General features: G+C 45.1%; 1 protein-coding gene across 1 annotated transcript; it reads right to left on the bottom strand.

Annotated features, from left to right (window-relative positions):
- Positions 1-822: 822 nt before the first annotated feature.
- On the bottom strand, positions 823-17,982 carry Qdpr (quinoid dihydropteridine reductase). The gene is made up of 7 exons (XM_031342172.1): positions 17,771-17,982; positions 15,307-15,399; positions 12,034-12,130; positions 11,028-11,168; positions 6,066-6,174; positions 4,589-4,672; positions 823-1,475 (listed from the first exon to the last, which is right to left on the bottom strand). Exons 1-7 carry the CDS (start codon positions 17,864-17,866, stop codon positions 1,370-1,372), a joined length of 726 nt encoding a protein of 241 aa, XP_031198032.1. The 5' UTR covers positions 17,867-17,982; the 3' UTR covers positions 823-1,369.
- Between the last annotated feature and the right edge of the window lie 3,447 nt (positions 17,983-21,429).

The raw sequence follows: 21,429 nt of genomic DNA on the forward strand, positions 1-21,429 counted from the left end.
TACATGTATATGAATGTTGACAACATTAGTCACAGCAGCAGGAAGAAGGAGAGGGGCCCAAGGATCAACTGGACGAATAAAATGTCTTTCGATACAAGGGAGCATTATTCACCCATCATCAGGAGAAATGTACTCAGGCATGGTCTAGAGAGAGATAGTATGAAGACCATGTCACATGTGAGCCAGGCATAAAATACCAGATAACTGCCTCTTTACGAAATACCTGGAACAGAAAAACCCACTGGAACAGAATGAAGATGGGTGGTGGCCAAGAACCAGAGGAAGTAAGGCACTGAGAACTTGGTAAGGGCCATGGATCTGATTTTGCCGATGACAATACTTTGGAACTAGAGGTGGTAGCTAGACACCAGAGTCATATCGTAAATGCTGAAGCCCTTGCCTTACAATGGCAGTGATGTTTCGTTCCATGAAACGAGAAAGCAAACTAAAGGCTTTATAATTTGTGACCCAGGGGATGGGATTCTGGGCTCACACAAGTCCTAGTGGCAATGATGATGCTAAGCATCTTTCTGGGCCCCAGTTTCCCCATCTGTAAATTGACCAGACTGGATTACAATCCCAAGTCCTTAACCAGAAGGGTCTCAATCAGTCACATGGAGAGCTGCTTCTGACCTCAAGAAGCCATCCCACCCTCTAGTCACATGTACATGACAGGCTGGAGCCTGTGTTGCCATGTGAAATATGCTCATCTCAGATGGACTCTACCCTCTTTTACAACAGCAGGAGAAAAGACCCCTAGACCTCATACTTCCCTTCTCCCATGACCCCTGTGTGTGAGCCAGAACTTGAGTGAAAAAGACAACACAGGACGTGAAGTGTGTTTATTAGGAAGAACACTCCAAGCACTCACAAATGGTTCTCACAAACACTTAGTGTAGGCTGGAACATATAAGGATATCACAACAGAGTCCATTGGGTTTTGCTTGCTTACATCACCAAAGAATTCTCATGGCAGTTAATTTTCAGGCTGTAAAAACTATGGCACCAACATGGAATTTAAAAACAAATTGGATTTCAAAGTGCCCAAATGCCAAAAAAAAAAAAAAAAAAAAAAAAAAAATGAAAAGACTATCAAGCAGGTCTCCATAGAAGTCTAGGATGCTGTGATGCAGGCCTGCCCACACACATCCCTGGGCCCTCAGCATTGATGGTGCTACCTACAGGCTTCTGCTCATTCTGATAAACAGCCTTCACCATCCCAGGACAACAAAGGAATGCTATGTAAGAGACAAACAAGACCCGTTATCTAGTACCACAAACAGGAATACAGAAAGCACGGAGCCAGATGCGGCGACACAGGCAGGTTAGTGCTGTTTCCAGAGGGCTCGCCCAGGCACTGAGATGCTGCTTAGAAATACGCTGGAGTGAGTTCTGTCTTCCCATCTGTGGTCACCACCTGGATTAGGCTTCCTGAGTTTGGCCGTTTGTTCCCAGTGATCCAGTCATGGAAGGTTCTAGAATAACAGGAGATATTTTACATTCTTAAAGCATTCTCTGGGCACATGCTAATATTCATACTGGTAGCCTTGGGTGTGAAGGGTGGTTTCTAGAAGGGACTGTGAGAAAGCCACTAGGCATCAGAGACATATACACAGGTCCCCAAAGAGCTCAGTACCTGGCTCAGAATTAATGTAATCTTAGCTTTCACTTTTGCCCTTTTCTACATGGTCAAAAATGCTTCACAGCACAATAGTATGATTTTAACTAACAAGACAATTTTAGATGGCTAACTGTAAGAGACAGATATATGCACCAGACAGGTGTCCCTACAAGGGGTTGGTTTCCAGACTGCTAAGGGCTCTGTCATCCTAGGAGGTCAGTCTGATAAGAGGGTATGCCATCTGCATATAGCCCACATATTCTCCCAGATGCTCCCCAAGTCACCTCCAGACGACTGACAGTAACTCACATGACACGCTTGCTTTGTAATAAACAGCAGTTAAAACTGTACTGTCTTTAGGGAATGGCGACTGGTGGGGAGTTGGGGGTGCGGGGTAGTCTCCACCTACTTAGCACTGAGCATATCCAGCCATATGATGTGAAGTTGGTTGAAGTGGCCATGAGAACACACAGAGAAGAAAGCCCGCTTATGCTCTGTTCCTTCTCAGGTTTAAAAAGAAACAAACTTGTCCCTCAATTTTAGCTAATATGTCTTGGGTGCCCAAAACAAGCTGGAAAACGCAGGCTGTTATAGTGAAGTGTACTGGGCTTAAAACAACCAGCTGTTTGTGGAGGGGGCAGCTAAGCCCACCTGGGCCACAAGGGAGACCCTGTTTATAACGCTTTTTTTAAAAAAGGAGAAAAAAAGCTCAAAATTTGTGTGGAAAAGCAATGAAAGAATAGACGACAATTTCTAACAGTGAGGCATTTCCATTGGAGTGCCATCCACCTGAGGTGAGGATCCACTGTCAGGATCTTAGACCTCTAACTGGGAAGCACTTGGCTCTTGGGACACTGTGGTCCCAGTGTGTAACCTTGAGGACTAGGTTTCATAGTCAACTGCCAGACACTCGGGTGTCTTCTCTGAATACTGTAAAAGCCAATAAAGTGCATGGACTCAAAACCCAAAGCACTAATAAAACATCCTGAAATATTGTCACAGATCGTGGTCCCATCTCTGGGGCTAGAGCTGAGCTGAGTGTCTCTGGGAAAAACAAAAGTGACATCTGGGGATTTAATGGTTTCTGTTTTCATCACACATGTCTGTCTGTCTTGCCTTTGCTTTTCCATCAGTGTGGAGTAGATGAGAGCGAAGGCATGCTTCCCACATACAGAAGGTATTGTGCTCACAAGTATTTCAGACAAAGTTCATAGATTCAAGTGGGTAAACTGATTACTAGAGCAAAGGGTGCCTGATACCCCTTGTCTATGACTGGGTACTCAGGCCCAGGAGCCTCAGTGCTGGGTCCAGAGTCTAGATTCTAGGTTAATATGTCACTCAAGTATTGTGGGAACACTGGCCTTTAAAGAGAAATGGAAAAGCAACCACAAAGCAAAACATGGTGTCTTCTCAACTTCTCTTTTCAATCACATGTTAAAGCATGACTCCCAGCTCACCATGTGGTTAGCAGGCCCAGGGTCCTGCAGCCATACTAAGTAGGAGCCTGGGCTTGCTATTCTTTGAGCAGGTTACTCAAGTCTTAAATAAAAAGAATCTTCTATGAGCATTAAATAAAGTAATAGGAAGTGTGGGCTGGGTGGGTTGGGGGGTGGGGGGTGGTCAGTTCAGTCAGTATAGTACTTGCCATGAAAGGATCTAATTTAGATCTCCAGAAAGTGCATTGAAAAAATAAGTCAGGCACAGCTGCGCATGCCTTTAATCCTGATCTATGCTGGGGAGGTGAAGATGTAAAGCTCTCTGGTGTGTGTTCCAGCCAGTAGAGCCAAGACAGTGAGCTTCCAGTTCAGTGAGGGACTTTCATACACTGAGGTGGAAGGACTGCAGAGGTGGCTCAGTGGGTAAGAGTGTATACTGCTCTTGTAGAGGAGCCAAGTTCAACTCCCAGCATGCACATCAGGCAGCTCGTAACCCCCTGTAACTCGAGCTCCAGGGACCATCTCTCCCCTAAGTCCAGCCCCAGAGACCTCTTCCAATACCTGCGCTCATGGGCACATATCCACAATCAGACACAAGCGCACACATTAATTAAAAATAAAATACATCTTTTAAAAAGTGAAAAATGGCTGGACACCCAGTGTCGATCACCTCTGACTCCCAATGCATGTACACACACACACACACACACACACACACACACTCTCACACAATAATAGAAAGGGTTTAGAATAGTGCTTAGTATATAACTAGCACTATGTGATTAAACAGAAGTTCTCTCTATCTACTTTAAATGACTTCTAACAGCAGGTCTGAACTGCAAGCATCCAGTACAGACATCAAAGCAGCTATGACACTGTCACCATGGGGAAGGTCATCTCCTGTAGGGACGGTGACCTAGCCATCTCATGTCCAGGCAGCACCTGGCTGTGGTACGTGCCCAGTGAACCCAGACTTATTAAAGCAGGCTTTAAAGAACTGAGATCAAAGCGACACCAGAAAGTGACGACCAGGTCCTTCTCCACTGAGCTTTCAAGCTGTCTCCATGGTCACTAACAGCTGACTAGGATTTTGGAAATGAAGACATACACCTGTGACTCAGCATCCTTTGAGACATGTGACTGTGACTTCCTCCTGTCTTCCTGCCTCCGAGGTGCGCCTGGATATCTTACCAATTTACAAGGAGGAGATGGGGCTGACGAACACTTGGGTCAGACACACTGCCAAGTATGTAACACACACGATCCTGTTTCCGTCTCATCGTGGACCCTCATTACACAGGCCAGCAATCTGTGTGCTAGGACAGCTTACAGACATGCACACTTTGGTTGAACGGGGATAAGAAATGGAGTCAGGACTCATATGAGCACTATTAACCCCTTCATATAACTGTTCTTCTAGACCAGCTGCCTCAGGCCCTCAGAGCCCCAGAACCCCACCCAGGAACACTGAGAGTTCCCAGAGGGCAGGGAACAGAGCCTGCTTGGTCACCGCCTTTCCTGAGATACTCACTCCACCAGGAACTCTAAGGGTGTCCAGGAGCTGAAGTCTGCCTCGGGCATTGATTTCCTGTTCATTGGAGTATCCAGGGTAACGCTGCAATGGAGAGATAAGTGTGTCATTTGTGCATCGCCTTCGTAATAACAGGAGTCTGGTTCTTGACCATGAAAAGACAAACACAGCACCACCACAGGGAGCCTCTGGCACTGAGAGTGACATTTACATGAAGAGATCAGACAAGATAATCAGGGACCTGCAAGCTGTCCACATTAACAAAAATCACAGTTGAGGGGAATCCAATAAGGCTCTTGGTGACTCACACTTGGGGCAGACAGAAACAAAACAGGGAGAGTCACATTTTACCTTTATGTCAAACACAGCCTTATCAAAGGCAAGTGCCTCATTAAGTCCTCGTATACTCTCTGAGTGGCAGCAGACTCATTTCTAAGGATTTATGGGAAATAATATTCCTCAAAACATCAAAACTGTAAAATGTTATTTTTTAAGTATATGGATGCCTTCCAGGAAACTTATGATAGTCAGGAAGAGAATACAGAACTGGCACAAAACATTCGGACATCAGTCAGAACAACCATAGGACAGCTCAGTCATAAATACCTCACTAGTGAAGAACTGGAAAGCTAGCCAGTCCCAGTGCTGCCCCGGGAGCCCTTTACAGGACAGAACGCAAGCCAGTTAGCACTAGAACTCTCCCACCGAGAAAGAACACGCCCCGTCCAAGGCAGCAGCCTCAGCCGAGACAGCTGACTAGGGATTTGCTTCCTGGTCAGTTAGAAATGTTCCTGCACATTCCCACAATCTCCTACATAACTTCCCCACCCTGCTGCCCATGCCTGGATCTATACATGCACTGACTTTATGGCAATGTGAAAAGAGAACTATATAAAGTAAAATAAAGTGCGTAGAGACTTTAAAAGTAAGAGTGGGATTGAAAAGAAGGCACAAAATTTAAAAAAAGATTAAAAAAAAAAAACTATCTGTCCTCAAGACAGATAGTTGAAATTCTGAGATACTGCTGTGGTCCGAATGTGCCTCCCAGGCCAGACTCTCACCTTGAAACTGAGCCTGCAGGGTAACAAGCGTAGGGCCTTTAAGAGATAATTAGGTCAGGGTGTGGCCCCATCAATGGATGGGGCACTCTCAGAAGGGCCTGAGGGAGCCCCTTTGACCTTCTACCATATGCCAGCAGAGAAGGTATCATCTAGAAACAGGCTCTCACCAGACACCAACCCTGCTGGTATCCTCTGCTTGGACTCTCCAGCCTATATAACCGTGATCAGTACAATGCTGTGGTTTCTAAAATGCCCAGCCTAGGGTATTTTGTACAGTAGCAGGAATACACCCAGACAGGAGCTGAAGGGTCTTTGGTGACACGCACTCGAAGCCCTGACAGAAAGAGACTCTCAAATCATCAGCACTCAGCAGTGAACGAGGTGTACACAATGGGACCCCCGTCCCAAGCACTTACGGGAGCACAGCAATGGCGGCAGAGCCGGGCGGCATGCCGCTGTTCTTCCCCGCCAGGCTCTGGCAGAGCTGATGGACCGCGCCCTTGGCCATGCCATAGCCGATCATCCCTGGGAAGGTGCAGAAAACAGCTGGTTACGTCAATGCTGGATGCTGTATCTCCTCAACCTCTCTGTTCCCTTAACACTTTAGTCGCAGCTATGCCCTCTAGCATGGAACCCTCGCTGGCCCTGCCAGAATGACATCAAACAGAAGGTGATGGGACAGGTCGGCAGGGGTGTGGCCTCTGGCCAGTTTCCAGAAATCCAGGTTTTTAAGGGGCACAGTGCCACTAGCCGTTCCCCTTCTTTAGGTGGCATGGAGGAGTACAAAGGATCCTAGGGTGGAGCACTTCAAAAGTGGGGCTCTCACATCTGCTTTCCTGATGACAGTCATGGTCACAGAGTCTAGCCTTGGTTGTCTATGTGTACATGAAAGTCATAACTCAGCTGTAACCATCAACAAGCCTGCACTGAGGACCAAAGAAGACATCAGCCAGGAAGAAGCCAGGGAGGCCACAGGGGGAACAGGGGGTGCGAGGGACTGCTGAGCTGCTGAGGGCTCAGCTTTGCACTGGGCGGCTCCACGAGCTGCCTGCCCAGGAGCTTAGAGGAAGGTGTTCTCCCACACTCTCCCTCCTACTCATCACTACTCATGGCTTCCTCACTAGCACAGTTATTCCCACTGTGGAGCAGGCATCTACTGTCCATTGGGGGCATTCCCTTCCTTATCCAACATGCAGAGCAGTAGACTGTGTATTCCGACACAGCGGCCTTAGTACAGCTCAGACCGTGGTATTATTTCTCTATGATCTTCATGCTCATCACCATCATTCTGCTGCCTATCGAGTCTAGTGCTTGATGGGATTGCTTGTTTCCAGGCACCAAACCCCTGCTTAACCTTCATAGGCCACTGAGCCTCCTCCGACCATGAATCCCCCGGTTCAGTGCTAGGCACATGAAGAAACGCAAGGCATTTCTGACTCCAAGCGTAAAAACCTAGGGTCCAAGTTGAAGGTCATGGCTAAGGACCCACACTGGTTCTTCAGCACTGTGATTCAAGGAGAATCAACAGCCCTCCCTGCCACCAGCCACCTCTACACATGAGTACAAGGAGCTCTGGAAGCCAGAGGCATCGGTTCCCCTAGAGCTGGAGTTACAGGGAGCTCTGAGCTGCCTGATGTAAGTGCCTGGAACCCAACTCAGGTCTCTGCAAGAGTTTCCTGTGCTCTTAACCACTGAACCGTCTCTCCAGCCTCTGTTTCTTTTTTTGAGACAGGTTCACATCATGTGGTCTTGGCTAGAAAAGAATCAGCTATGTAGAATACACTTCGCCTCAAACTTGCAGCAACCCTACCTCTGCCTATGAATTATTGGCATGAGCCACCATGTCCAGCCTCAGAAATATATTTTTTAAATTTTTAAAATATATATATTTTAAATTTCATTCATTCTTTCTTTCTTTGAAAGGTTTGTTTATATATATATACATATATATGTATATATATATATACATATATATTTATTTATTTATTTAGTGTGTGTGTGTGTGTGTGTGACTGTTCACATGTCCACACATCATAGCACACGTATGGAAATCAGAGGAAAAGCTTGTGGAAGTTGTTTCTTTTCTTCTATCTACCACGTGGGTCCTAAGGATCAAATTCAGGTCATCAGAGGTCATCAGGTTTAGTGGCAAATGCCTTTTCCCACAGAGCCCATCTCCCCAGTCCTCAATACACTTTTCCTCATATGAACATGATGGTCATGGTGGCACACACCTTCCCTTCCAGCAACTGAAGTGTGAGTTCAAGCCCATTACAACATATGTAGGATAAACTCCACTCCACAAAAAAAAAAAAAAAAACGTTTCTAATATAAAAATGTGTGAGTAGAAAGAGAGTGTGCTTGGATGTACACAATCGCGCATATAGAGTGCTTCCGGATGCCTGAAGTCTGTGACTAACTGTACCTCAGGAATGCTGTAGGGATCAGGCACTTGAGCAGGCACCACCTCCCTGTTCAATGTCTATCTTTCAGCACCATGTGAAATTTCCTGTATGTACTGGTTAAAAAAGACTAATGAAGTTACACTAATAGAAATAATACATTGTCATCCACTTTCTCCCTTAAGTTCTACTCATCCCTTGGTCATATCAGCTTCTCCACAGAACATTTCCAGGAACAGAACCTTCTCTACTCTCTCCTTTTCCCCTATTTCTCCCCTTGACTCATCCAGGGTATTTGCTTAGAAAGTAATTTAGGGCCGGGCAGTGGTGGTGCACGCCTTTAATCCCAGCACTTGGGAGGCAGAGGCAGGCGGATTTCTGAGTTCAAGGCCAGCCTGGCCTACAGAGTAAGTTCCAGGACAGCCGAGGCTATACAGAGAAACCCTGTCTCGGAAAAAAAAAAAGAAAGAAAGAAAGAAAGAAGAAAGTAATTTAGCAACACAGGTTCCCTGCTCCCCGCTCCCTCTCCCTGCTCCTTGCTGCAGGCCCTCAACACACTGTCAGCAGTTAATCTATGAACCAGATCAATCTGCCATCTACCAGCTCACACCCAGCTACCCAGAATCACTAAGGTTTTCCTCAACTGTAATCAAGAGACAGTCATTTTCATATTTTCCAGGTACTTCTTTCTGGTAAGTCAAAAAAACATTACACATGGAATGCCTAAAATCTTATACTTTAAAATAAAATGTACCAAGGTGTAATGTGCATAAAAAGCTACGCGTATTCAGGGTGTCCCATTTGAGCACAACTTGACACAAGTACACAGGTGCCCTTAAGCTTCCTCTCCTCCCATAACTCACTGAGACTCTAACTGAAGTCACAGACGCTCTGCAAGTGTAATAGCTCAAGGGACATCCTAAGTCCAGGGAGGTGGAATTCACAGCCCAGTCCAGGAACCAATCACTGACCAGCTTCCGTGACAACAGATTGCCAAAGAGGGTCAAGGTCTCAAGAAGTTACTTAGAGAAGGATTTCACCATTCTCCTTTCTCTGTCTAATCAGTGGGCAGGGAGCCAATGGTTTAAATATACAATGAACTCAGCAAAGTACAGGGAACTCTCTACCTCTCCACTCCAACACTGTAAAAGCTGGGAAGCTCTGAGAGAAAAGAAATGAGCAACCAAGAACCCAAGACATAATTCAACAGGACAACACAGATATGAGGTCTTCTATAAATTATTTTTAAAAAGTACATACAACTACTATGAACACTTTCTTCCAAATTATAACATGATCATACATTCCCTTAAGAGTGGCTTCCAACCACCGCACAGAATGGCTGCAGAGCCGAAGGATCCATTAAAACGAACCATCACATCGAACTATCTGCACTTATAAACCAAAGGAAATGGGAACCTGCTTTGTCCTTTAGAAAAATTAGTCTTTCAATCCTAGAGTTTTATTTTTGAAATGTCAACCTATTACTCATTTCTCTGTTTACTTTCTAGTGCCTCTGCCCTATGTCTCCTTTAATAAAAAGCAGCTCTCAAGCAGACAGACACCTAACATTTACACAGCTTTAATTACTGCAATAGGCATGGACCTGTTAGCCCTTGTGCTCTGCGAAACGCAATGAGCAGCAAGAAATTAGTAATTAGCAAGAGACTCATGGTTCAGAGAGTTAAATTTAAAACTGAGAAGGTTCCCCAAGAGCTCTACCGCTTAGATTTAAAAAGGAATACATTTTAAAAAGGAATACATCTATAGGTAGTACATATGAGACTTGCTTCCCACCCCTCTGTGTCACCTACTTAAGTCCTAGAGGGACTTAGCCTTGGCCGTAAATGAATGTATAAAATGCACCCATCCCCCAAATTTGTGTGTTGTCCTAACCCTCCTAAATTCAGAAAGTTACTGTATTTACAGACAAAGTCTTTAAAATGGTAATTAAGTTAAAGTGAGATTGTTAGGATGCAACCCTCCTCTAGAATGACCAAGGTGTCTCTAGGGACCACCACACACAGGGCAATGACCATCTAGGATGCAAGAAGGCAGCCATCTACAAGCCAATGAGTGAGGAGCAAGGTCTCAGAACCAACCTACCAACACCCTGGTCTTGAATACCTCACCTCTAGAACTGTTAGGAGAAGTGTTTGTTGTTTGATCAAGCCAAGACATGACAGCCCCCACAAACAAATATAGGGAGTAAGAAATGCAAAAGAGGGCTGGTGAGATGTCTCAGTGGGGAAGAGCACCGACTGCTCTTCGGAAGGTCATGAGTTCAAATCCCAGCAACCACATGGTGGCTCACAACCACCAATAATGAGATCTGACACCCTCTTCTGGTGTGTCTGAAGACAGCTACAGTGTACTTACATATAATAAATAAATAAATCTTTAAAAAAAAAAAAAGAAATGCAAAAGAAAAGGTCTTTATGGTGGCACATAGCAGAAACAACCAAGGGTTTGCTTCAAAGTATACTCACTACACATTAATTAAATAATTATGGACAATTCATTTAGCTTTCTAAATTTCCTAACCAAGGAACTGAAAAGGTAATAATGATGCCAATACCAGTATTCAATAAATCTATGTGTGAAGTAGAAAGTATGTATATGAATACTTGATATTTCACGTGAATATAAGACCTACAATGTGGTAGACACCATTTATGTATCAACAACTCTGTGGTTGCTCCTAAATTAGGTAATATGGTCACTGTTTTACAATTAAAGAAACTGTGGCAGAAATTTGACCAGAGAATCGGGGTCAAGATTCTACCTACCAAGATTATTTCCCTGACAAGATTGAGAGTGTTCCTCATAAGAAGATTCTGGCATAAAAGGCACTAAATCCACTCAATGGGAAAGTTCTGGAGGCACAAAGGGATTTGTACCTCCTCAACCCAGGATGTATCCAGTTGCTGCGCAGGAGAATCACTCACACTGAACACATGGAAAATGAAGGCTTACCAGGAGTCCCATCCAAAGCAGCTTTGGCCCCTGCCAGGGTCAAGAGGCCTCCTTCCTTCAGGTGCTTTGTGGCCAAGTGACTGGAGATAGTGGATGTCCACATACTCTGTTTCCACATCAGGTCACAGTTTTTAAAGAGAGCTGGGGAATGGGACAAAAACAATATGAGCTCATCATCTCCAGAGAAGAACCCAGAAGGCAAGCTCAACTCACACTGCCTGCACTGTAGGGAGCCCTCCAGACCCTGCTGGTCTGCCACAGGGTCTAATAAAAATAGCACAGGGCTCAATGGTCAGAGTTGCAGATTCAAACACAGGCTGTGCCATCTCCCAAGGCTCGGCTTCCTCACCCACTAACTGCCAAATTTTCAGCCAATAGACTTTAGCAAATAAATCTGGGGTCAACAGACTCACCAGCCGGTCCTGGCTTCAAAAATGGCTTTACTTTATAAGGACGCTTAGATTAATAATAGGAACGCATATCCCTATTCTGGCTTTTAACAATGATAAAAATCCATGAAACAAGGGCCGTACAGCCGTAAAAAAACAGTTTTTACAGAGTTACATTTTCATGGATAAAGTTAATGAGAGCCTGTAGGAGTCTCTAAAAGAGCATTGAAACAGCAACCACTTCACAGCTGTGCTGGCCTTCTGGCCCTGCCACAGACTGGAAAGGAGCAGGTGGTGACACTGTCACACCGCCAGCCTCCCCACACCCTAGCTCTCACGCTCTCTTGACCTCCCACCTTCCACCATGGGATAATGCTGAAAGAAAATGCCCACTAGACACCAGCCTTTGGTTCTGGACTTCTCAGCCTATAGAACTATGAGCACTCAGTCTCTACAAATCACCCACTGCTGTTGCCACAAACCAAGCAAAGCGATGCAGCTATGGCAAGGATCCCAAGAGACAAACAGAGAGGCAGCTGGCCTGCCTCCTCATCTATACCAGAGCCATGTCAGCTAGACAAGGAGCAGAGCAATAATTAACTCGGAGAAGGACTCACACTTAGATTTGGCATTGCCTCCAGCCCATCCTCCAGCCACACAGAGAATTGCATCCACCTTCTGGTCACCTAGGAGCTTTCCAACTTCAGCGGTGACCTTAAACAAAAGAGGCAAAAATATGTATAAACTGGAAGGTGAGTTTGCTTTATCTGTCCCTTCTTTTTAAGCCAGTTCACAAGCCTAGCAATTGGCCTGGAATATTAGATAGAAGAAGTTCCATGCATTTTGGATAGGAAAGCCAACCACCTTTCAATATGGCTTTCAGTAAAGCAGTGCCTCTACATGACCATTCTAAAATGCAGGAACATAAGCACTTCCTGAAATCAAATAATAAAGAAAGGGAGGGAAAGGGTTTTTAAGAACATCACTAGGGCCTTGTGACAAACAGGTGAAGTTCTGGTATGTGCCTTTAAAGCCAGATTTTCTTCAGGAATCAGAAACTCATGATCTGAGAAGGTTCATTTCACTCATCCTACCCCACCACAAACAAAAACCACTTTAACAAAGAAATATCACTAAGCAACAAAAGAAGGGAAAAAAAACAGTCAATCGCAAAATGCTAGTATGTGCTAAGTACACAGAGTTCATTTCAATGGTCTCTATGTTTGAAATCTTAAAGCCCTGAGAATATACCACACACTCTCATTATCATTTATTAAAAGGGAGTGTGGCAGACAGGCCATGTTGGCCAGCCACTGTGGCTCTTATCTGCTGGAATGTCCAAGGTAATGCCTCTGAGGTGTTCAGAATGTGCCATCTTTTGAAAACTCAGACCAAGATCCAATGTCAAGATCCAATGTCTTTCCAGTGGCATCTCCATGGAACCATTACTTCTTTTCGGAAGACTCAAACTGTTTCTTCAAAAGGAATGCTCAGCCAATGAAAAACAAGCTTTTCCTGCACACCACACCTAATGCTTTCCTTTTAGACAGATTCTAGAACCCTGTGCCTTTTACCTAATTGGGCATATTATTTGTTGACCTTCCTCCTATGCCCCTGAACAATCTTAAAGGCTCCTCCCTTCTTTCAGAAGCCAAGTCTCTCTGGCCAGAACCTGGACCCTGACTGCCAGAAGTTGAATCTACTCTCCCCATATGGATGGGCCCAATATCCTTGCCATCCTACCTACTCTTCAAGAAGCACATCAACTGTGAACTCTGCCTTTTTAACACCTTTCTTCATTCTTACAATAAGGTAAGGCAATTCCAAATCCCTGCCTCTTAAATTTTGCTCTCTGCCCTCGAGTCTTCTAGAAATTTAATTCTCTTCTCACTTCTAGATCTCTTGCCCCTCACTGAATGTCTTGACCAGGAGACCACTTTCACACATGCTAGGATTAAATTTCTTCTTCTGGTACCTCAAAATTCAAAACCAAGTATCATGTAGTTGGCTCAGAAATTCACAATAGAATGGAAGGAGGTAGAGATTTGAAAAGCTATAGATTATAATAAGGCATTTTGCCCTGCTGATACATTCTATATAGTCAAGTCTTAGGTGGGGACAACTTTGACATTCAAAAACCTATATGGTGGCTAGCAAGATGGCTCAGCAAATAAACATGCTTCCTGCACAGACATGTTAGCTGAGTTAGGCCCCTGGATCCAGTGGTGGAAGGCAAGAACTGACACCCAAAAGTTGCCCTCAGGTCTCCATACATCCATTACGGCATGAGCGCCCACAATAACGTTCTCATTCATTCATTCACCTCCCCTCCTTCCCCGTCTCTGATAATAACAATAATAATGATAATAAATAGATAAGCCCACACTGTCAGAACTTACACTCAACAAGAACTGAAGAGACTCTGAAAACAGAACCCTCACCTGGAAGAACTATGGCTTTCCAAGACCAAGCCTTGCTCTTCCTCTGGGTTTTACCTTTCATTACTTTATCCACACGACGTTATTTTGTTTTGAGGCAGTATAGCTCACTACGGAAGGGCACAACCATGAAGTCCACTGCCCAGGCTCAGACATAAGCTATGCCACTCTCCTACCTGTGTGACCTTAGGCAAACTCTTTCCCACATTTGGGATTTAAAACAGTCAAGGAACATGGAACATATAGCCAGTGCTGAGACCACCAGAGAAAGCACAACAGAGCAGACCCACTTACAGACTAAGTTTGTGTCAGGAAACTGCTGCACTAGCTGTAGCACTAACTAGCTTTTCAGACTGTCACTTACTGGCTGAAACCAAGTGACCCCACTATGAAATGGCCCGCTTGCCGCCCAGCCCAGGAATCCTGAAAACAGGCAGAGAAGGGGGTAGGGACTCCTTGGGAATGAGGGTGGGAACATGGGCCTGAGTCCTCCAGGCAGTGGGTCAGAGGGCTGCTCCAGAAGCAGAACTGCTTAAGAACATCTAGGCCGGGCAGTGGTGGCGCACGCCTTTAATCCCAGCACTTGGGAGGCAGAGGCAGGTGGATTTCTGAGTTTGAGGCCAGCCTGGTCTACAGAGTGAGTTCCAGGACAGCCAGGGCTATATACAGAGAAACCCTGTCTCAAAAAACAAAAAAAACAAAAAACAAAAAACAAAACAAACAAAAAAAAGAACATCTAGGATACTCATAGTAAGATATCCGTGAAATGAGCAATGCCATTGCTTCTAAGGAGTAGCCATATCTTGGGGGAAAAGGTGATATTACCATTTACTTACATGTTCCTAGAGTTTTATTGTTTTTCCTGTTTTACAATCTGCCCATAATTTCATAACTGGAAATAATAAGTTGTTAGTATTTATGCTTTGAACTAGCTTAACTTCACTTTTCAAAATACATCAGATATACAAAGATATTTGACTACACTATTCTCATATTAGATAGTAAAAGTAAATTAATTTAAATAAGAAAACCTGAAGCATACAATAAGGAGAAACTAAGTAAGCCACAACCAACCAACAAAATAAAATATTATACATCAGTGTTTAAGTGAGATAAGGTATTTAAACTAAAGGGTACATTTTTTAAAAAACTAACTATCAAACATAAAACATAAGACACACAAAAGCAGTAACACTCAAATATAAAACATAAGACACACAAAAGCAGTAACACTCAAATATAAAACATAAGATACACAAAAGCAGTAACACAGGACATACACAGTACAGACAAGGAAACCTGCCCAAATAAGCCAGTCAGAAATAGATGCTAGAATTTACCTTTTGTTTTTCATGTTTTCTAAGTTTTCCCCTAGAGAAATTGGCAGACAAAGAACACAGCGGAACCTTCCCTGGGCCTCTCCTGTCACAGTGAGAGATCTTTTAGAATTACCTGGTCAGCCTGCTCTGTGAATGAATCTGTCATCTTAACAACCACACTGGCACTGGCCTCTTCATTCTCCACCACATCGATGCTGGCAACCCACTGGAGCAAGGAAAACAGCTTTGGTCAAGGGTTGGTAGGCTGTGACTTCTCTAAAGAGCAACCTCCAGAAATGGGAGCAAAGAAAATTTAGTGAAGAGACTTAAATTGAAATACTCTGGACCAGAAATGTTTCCAGTTTGCAATTTGGGATTCTGAAATATTTGCATATACTTATCTTGGGGATGGGACTAAAGTCTAAACACAAAATTCACATGTTTAATATACTCTGTATACTCAATCTAAAAGTAATTTTACATAGTACTTTTAATAATCTTGAACATGCAACAAGTTTCATGGCATGAAACTTCCCATCTGGGGCATCATACAGCCCTTTAAAAGCTCAGGATTTAGAAACACTTCAGATCTTTGGCTATTTACCATGTAAACACAAACCCACTAAAGAAAAGTAATAACAAATGACCTCCCAGACATCCTTCAGGGACCACTGACTGCAGTTGGTCCACTGTCTACCGCATGGCATCCCAGTCCAGGGTGCTCTCAACAACCTTCCTTCCCCTTCCCTGCTGGACTCTGAAGGCCAAACCTTACATGTATCTAGAGACACCTGATCTCTGCCACCAATACTTAAACCTGCTAGCATGGGAGACAGCTACAAACAACATGGAGTTGAAGGGGCAGGGATGGGCCACCCTGAAAATGACAGATGCTGAAATGGAAACCATATGTGCCATGCATTGTTACACTTTTCATGTTATAAAACAATTTCAAAAGGTAAAACTCTTTGCAATTCATAACTCTTGGGTTCGGAGAGATGACAGCCGTCCTATGGAACAACCCCCCCCCCCCCTTTCAGCAGAGGCAGATGAGCCTTCAGATATTAAGACGGGCTCTGCCATAAAGTGGCGATCTTCTCCACCATAGAAAGCGGGTGACTGATTAACAGGGTCAGTAAGAACAAAATGACACGGAGAATGCTCACTCCTCCATGGAGGAGTTTTACTTCAGAAACCTCCAGGTCCTTCAGATTGAAGACCCAGTTGTCAGGGTCTTCCTTTAGGAGCAATTACAGCCTCACTCAGCACTCATTACTTGTATACCACAAACCGTGGGGGAATAATACAAAGCCGGCTCCACCCAGCTCTCCCTAGGGTGCCAGGAGGGAAAGGGAACAGAATCTCAGGTAAATCAGCAGATCAGACTCTACAGAGGCCAAGGAGGAACAACGTTTATTGGCTGGCTCCCTGGCTCATGCTCAGCTGCTTCCTCATGTAACCTGCCTTAGCCATAGTGCCACCTATAATGAGCTATGTCCTCCCATATCAACCATCCATCAAGACAAGCTCTCACGGACACGGACTCGGGCAAATCGACTTGTGCAATTCATCAGCTGAGGGTCCCTCTTTCAGGGTGACTCTAGATTGTCAATGTCACAATAAAAGCCAGCCAGCACAAGAGGATCAATGAAGTTAGAGTCAGGGAGAGCGGATATGTAGGAATACAGAGCCCAATGGAGGCAGACACACCCCGCAGCACCTACAGTGCTGCCTCAGTCTCCACGCTCTCCATCTTCGAAGATTGTGGAAGACACCCCAGTCTTCCAAGGATCTAAATAGATAGTGGTATTATCCTTGTACCACACTTAAGTCAGAACAAAATCCTGTGTCCCTCTCTGCAGTCCCAGGAGATCCTTTGCCCAGGCTGCTGCTTCAGCTAACTAAACTCTCAGGAAGGTGCTCCAAACTCCAAGGCTTACTCTAGAAGTGTCCAATGCCGAGCCATTCTGATCCCTGCTAAGAGGCTGGGGCCACGATCGGCTCTGCCCTCACTTGCCACCCTCTGGGAGCGGACACCTGACTCGACAAAGTCGATGAAATATCCTTTACTAAGCAAAGATGTCAGCAGCTGCGGGGCTGAGCTTTCGAGTTCCAACAAGGCTAATAATACTGCCTGCAACACAGGCTGCAGTATCAGTAACAGCTAGCACTTAAACGGCATTTACCTATTATCTCATTTATTCTTCACGATTGGCCCAAGAACAATCAGGAACGTTATTGTCATTTTATTTTACAAGGGAACTGAGACTAGCGGGCATTAGGGAATCAACTCAAGGTCACTAGACTAGTAACTTAGGGCAGCCCAATTCCAGAGTCTTCTTTCTGCCTTTCCCCTCCCAGGTCGCTCACACCGCTCCTCTTCCTTCCCAAGTCACGCTGGACTTTCTGGGCCTGGAGGAGGCCTAAAGAGCACCTACACCCCACGCTCTCTGCAGGGCAAAGGCCAGGCACCTGTGGCCCGGAGCGGACTTGTGTGCGCGCATGCAGCCTAGTCACGCGTGCACATAGCCCACAGTCCCCAATCTCCCCGCGACTCCTAGAGTCTGCCGCTTGCAGCGGCCGTCTCGCAGTGTTACCCAGTTGCGGGCCCGGAAGGCCTGTACGCAGCGCGAGCCCAGAGCGCCCCTGCCGCCGTACACCAGCACCCGGCGCGCCTCGCCTGAAGCCGCCATCCTGCTTCTGATAGACTCCCGCGGTACTAAACGCCAAGCCCAAAAGCACTCCGGTGCTCGCCGCTTCCCTGTGCGGAACTCAGAAAGGTTGCCCAGAACACCCGCCCCTGCCTTGCCCCGCCCCCAAAGCTCCGCCCCGAGGTGGAGACGGAGACATTGCAGAGCCACGCCTCCTACTTTAGCCAATAGAAGCGCGAAATCCAGAGCGCGTGCTCTCAACTGTGCCCCGCCTACCCTCCCCGCCCTAAGGCTAACTTACAGTAAACCACGCCTTCCTTCAGTGAACCTTTAGAAGCTAAGCGGCAGAGACGCGCGCTCTCTACTGCGCCCCGCCTATAGCCCCACCTTCACCGCCCCGGAGCCAATAGGAGTGTAGCAACCTGGGCGCGTGCTCTAAACTGTGCCTTGTCCACCCGCCCCGCCTCCTCTCCTTGCCCAGTAAGCGCGCAACGAGCTCCATGCAAGGCTGTGAACCCTACCTAGGGTGCAGACCATTGCAAAGTTCCGCCCTCAGGCAGCGAGCTTTCTGGAGCCCTACCGGCCTAGTCAGAAGCAAGGGTTTATTAGAGCAGACGCCGCTGGGCTCTAGTTAGAGAAAGTAATTACAGATACAAACTGATCACAGTATTTTTAACTCCCAGATAAGAGATGAACTTTGCCTGGCCCCATTGTCTAAGAGCTGCATGGCCTAAGCAACTTCGGTTGTTTTGTGCTGTGCCTCAGTTTCCTGGCAAATAAAATGTGAATCATAGACTGTGCCTAGAATTGGAGAAAAAGAGTGTAAAAGGTACATCGAGTAGTGCTCAGCTATCAGTATTAGTCTTATCAATACTGGTTATTAAAATTCACTGAGCATCTTAGAAGTCTGTCGCATTTGTTCCAAAAGGAAGACAACTGTCTAAATGGGGATACATTTAAAGGTGAAAAATCTTCCAAAACAGTGACACAAAATTTGTAGTGCTCTGTTGTTTAAACCTTTTCGTTTCTGGAATTACCTCCTTTAAAACAAAGAATATGATGAGGAGTTACTACTATATTTAAAATAGTATTAGTATATAGCACAACAGCCTTTGGTCTGGTAGGAGCACAAATTTAACGACGTTAAGTTTTAGGCCTGTCCTAAACTGTGTGCCTACTAAGCTATGGGTCCCTGGCTGCATGAGACCCACCAAGTGATGCCAGCCATCCCCAGCAGAGCCTGGTGTTACCCACCACTTGTAAGTGAATTACTTCTGCTCATGAGCAAGGTATTTAACAAATGCACTGCTGACAGTTAGCGTCAGATAAATCAAACTGAGACTGCTTGTATGTTTATAGTCTTCACAACATCCCTGGGCTCGAACCCTAGAAGTCAGTAGCAAGCCCCTGCCCGCTGTCACAGAGATCGAAAATATCTTTAGCCAGGCCTGGTAGTACAAGCCTGGAATCCCAGCTACTCCTGAGGCTAAGGCAAGAGGATCTCACAAGCTCCAGGCCTGGACAACAGACTGAATTCAAGGCCAGATTAGGAAACTTAATGAGACCCTGTTTCAAAATAAAAAGAGTGGTGGGGATATATAACCCAGTGATGGAGTATTTGCCTAACATGCCCAAGGACTTAAATTCAATCTCTGAAGCCAGGAAGAAGGAAAAGTTGGGGGGAACACTTTAAACATTTCCAAAGATCCCTTGATGGGTAAAAATCACCACTGACTAAGACCAGCGACTAATCTGTCGCTGTTGTATGTAACCTGCAGAGATGCTATGTGGAGCTGCTTTGTGCATTTCCAGCCCACGCGGCACCTTATACACAACAGTTTTCACTTGTAACAGATAAGACCTGCAGACCTATGCCAGTAGGCAGCAGGATGTGGCTGGCAGAATATTCTGCTGTCCGGAGCTACAAGGTAGAATTGTTGAGAAGACTGAGGGGGAGAGAAAGGCACATTTGTGTAGTGCCCTCCACAGGCCAGGCACTGTTTCACACAATCTGTGTGTGCAAGTTCACTTTCCCGTACACACAACAATCCTATGGCTGGCTGTAAAGAGAAAGCACGAGAATCTCCGTCAGAGACCTGCCTAAAGAGAGCAACACTGAACCTACTCTTCGATAATTAAGAGTTCCTCTTGACCACCACTTCAGTCAGCATGGCATGAGGGTATAAACCCATAGAATCCTTCTGAAAACCTCAAAACATCGAAATTTGATATAAGTTCATCATTTAATTCAGATCTATGACTCCAAGGCATTAAGTATACCCTATTCTCTAAAAACATTCTGAGTGTTAAGATAAGAATGTCAGCTAACATTATGTGCCATGCATTAATATGCTAAGCAGTCTTCTAGGGCTTTTGTATGTACTGTCTCATTTATTGGCAGATAAACATTTTCTATTTCCAGGTAAAAATAAGCTGCAGTATTTCAAAGACCTATATTCCAGCCCGGTGTCCACATTGCTTTGCCATAAGAAAAACAATGGCCTAGCCCACAGGGTTGCTGGAGCATCAGAGATGCTAAGTCATACACTAAATCCCTTTGTACCTGGTAGAGCCCCCAACAAGCTTCAGAAATATTGCTCTTTATTCCCCTTCTGGGGAGGCCATTGTAGTGAGTCCCCTCACAAGTGGGAAACGTGTCATTCCTATAACATGCTCACATGTCTCCATGAAAGAATCTCAAGCTTCCCACTGACCAACAATGAAACTTGAGAAGCCCTTCCAGAAATCAGTGACGACACTGGCGAGTTTACTGTGCTGCCTTTACCCAGTTTTGCTCCCCAAGGTTTTCACAGAGTGGCTTTTGCCAGTCTCACAGGACCCTACATTTGGCAAGACAGTGAAAGTCATAATTCTAAAAGCCTCTACAGAAACTTTTCATTCCTGGAGTCTACAGATTATAGAGACAGAGGGACTTGCTAGAAATAAGGGATCCAGAGGAAGTGGGAAGAGACTAAGAATGGGAAATGGGTGAAGAATATGAGCAAAATAACATTATATGCATGTATGAAGTCACCAATGAAATTGATAGATATAAGTACATACATACACACAGAAATAGATAGATAGATAGATAGATAGATAGATACACAGATAGACACACAGATAGACACACAGAGAGATATAGATAGATGAAAGATTGATGATAGTTATAAATACATACATACACAGATATATGTCGGAACCAGCCAACAAGAGTGAGGCTGAAGTAGAGAGGGCGACTGAATGAGAACGAGAGGACCACCGTTCTACTGGCAAATGGCAAAAAGTCTTTAATGTAAGAAATCTTTTATAGTAAAGCACAATGAGGTTAAAAATAGAATCTAACAACAATCATGTAGCACAGTTTCTTAGTATTTTCTCATGGCAGAAGCATGCCCACTTCTTCATATCTTACAGTAAATATTTTTTCCCACACCCAGGTGCATGAGATTTGTTTCCTTCGTCCTTGCACACACAGCTCTCAAGAGCCTTGAATTTCCTCCAAAAACATCTTGGGTTCATGGAGCGGATATGTCTTCAGCTGCAGGGAGATCATCAGAAGGTGCCCCCTCCTGGCCTTTCAGCAGAGGGGTCACCCCTAAATC

The sequence above is a fragment of the Mastomys coucha genome, unplaced genomic scaffold (assembly GCF_008632895.1).
Source record: "Mastomys coucha isolate ucsf_1 unplaced genomic scaffold, UCSF_Mcou_1 pScaffold22, whole genome shotgun sequence".
Classification (NCBI taxonomy): Eukaryota; Metazoa; Chordata; class Mammalia; order Rodentia; family Muridae; genus Mastomys; species Mastomys coucha.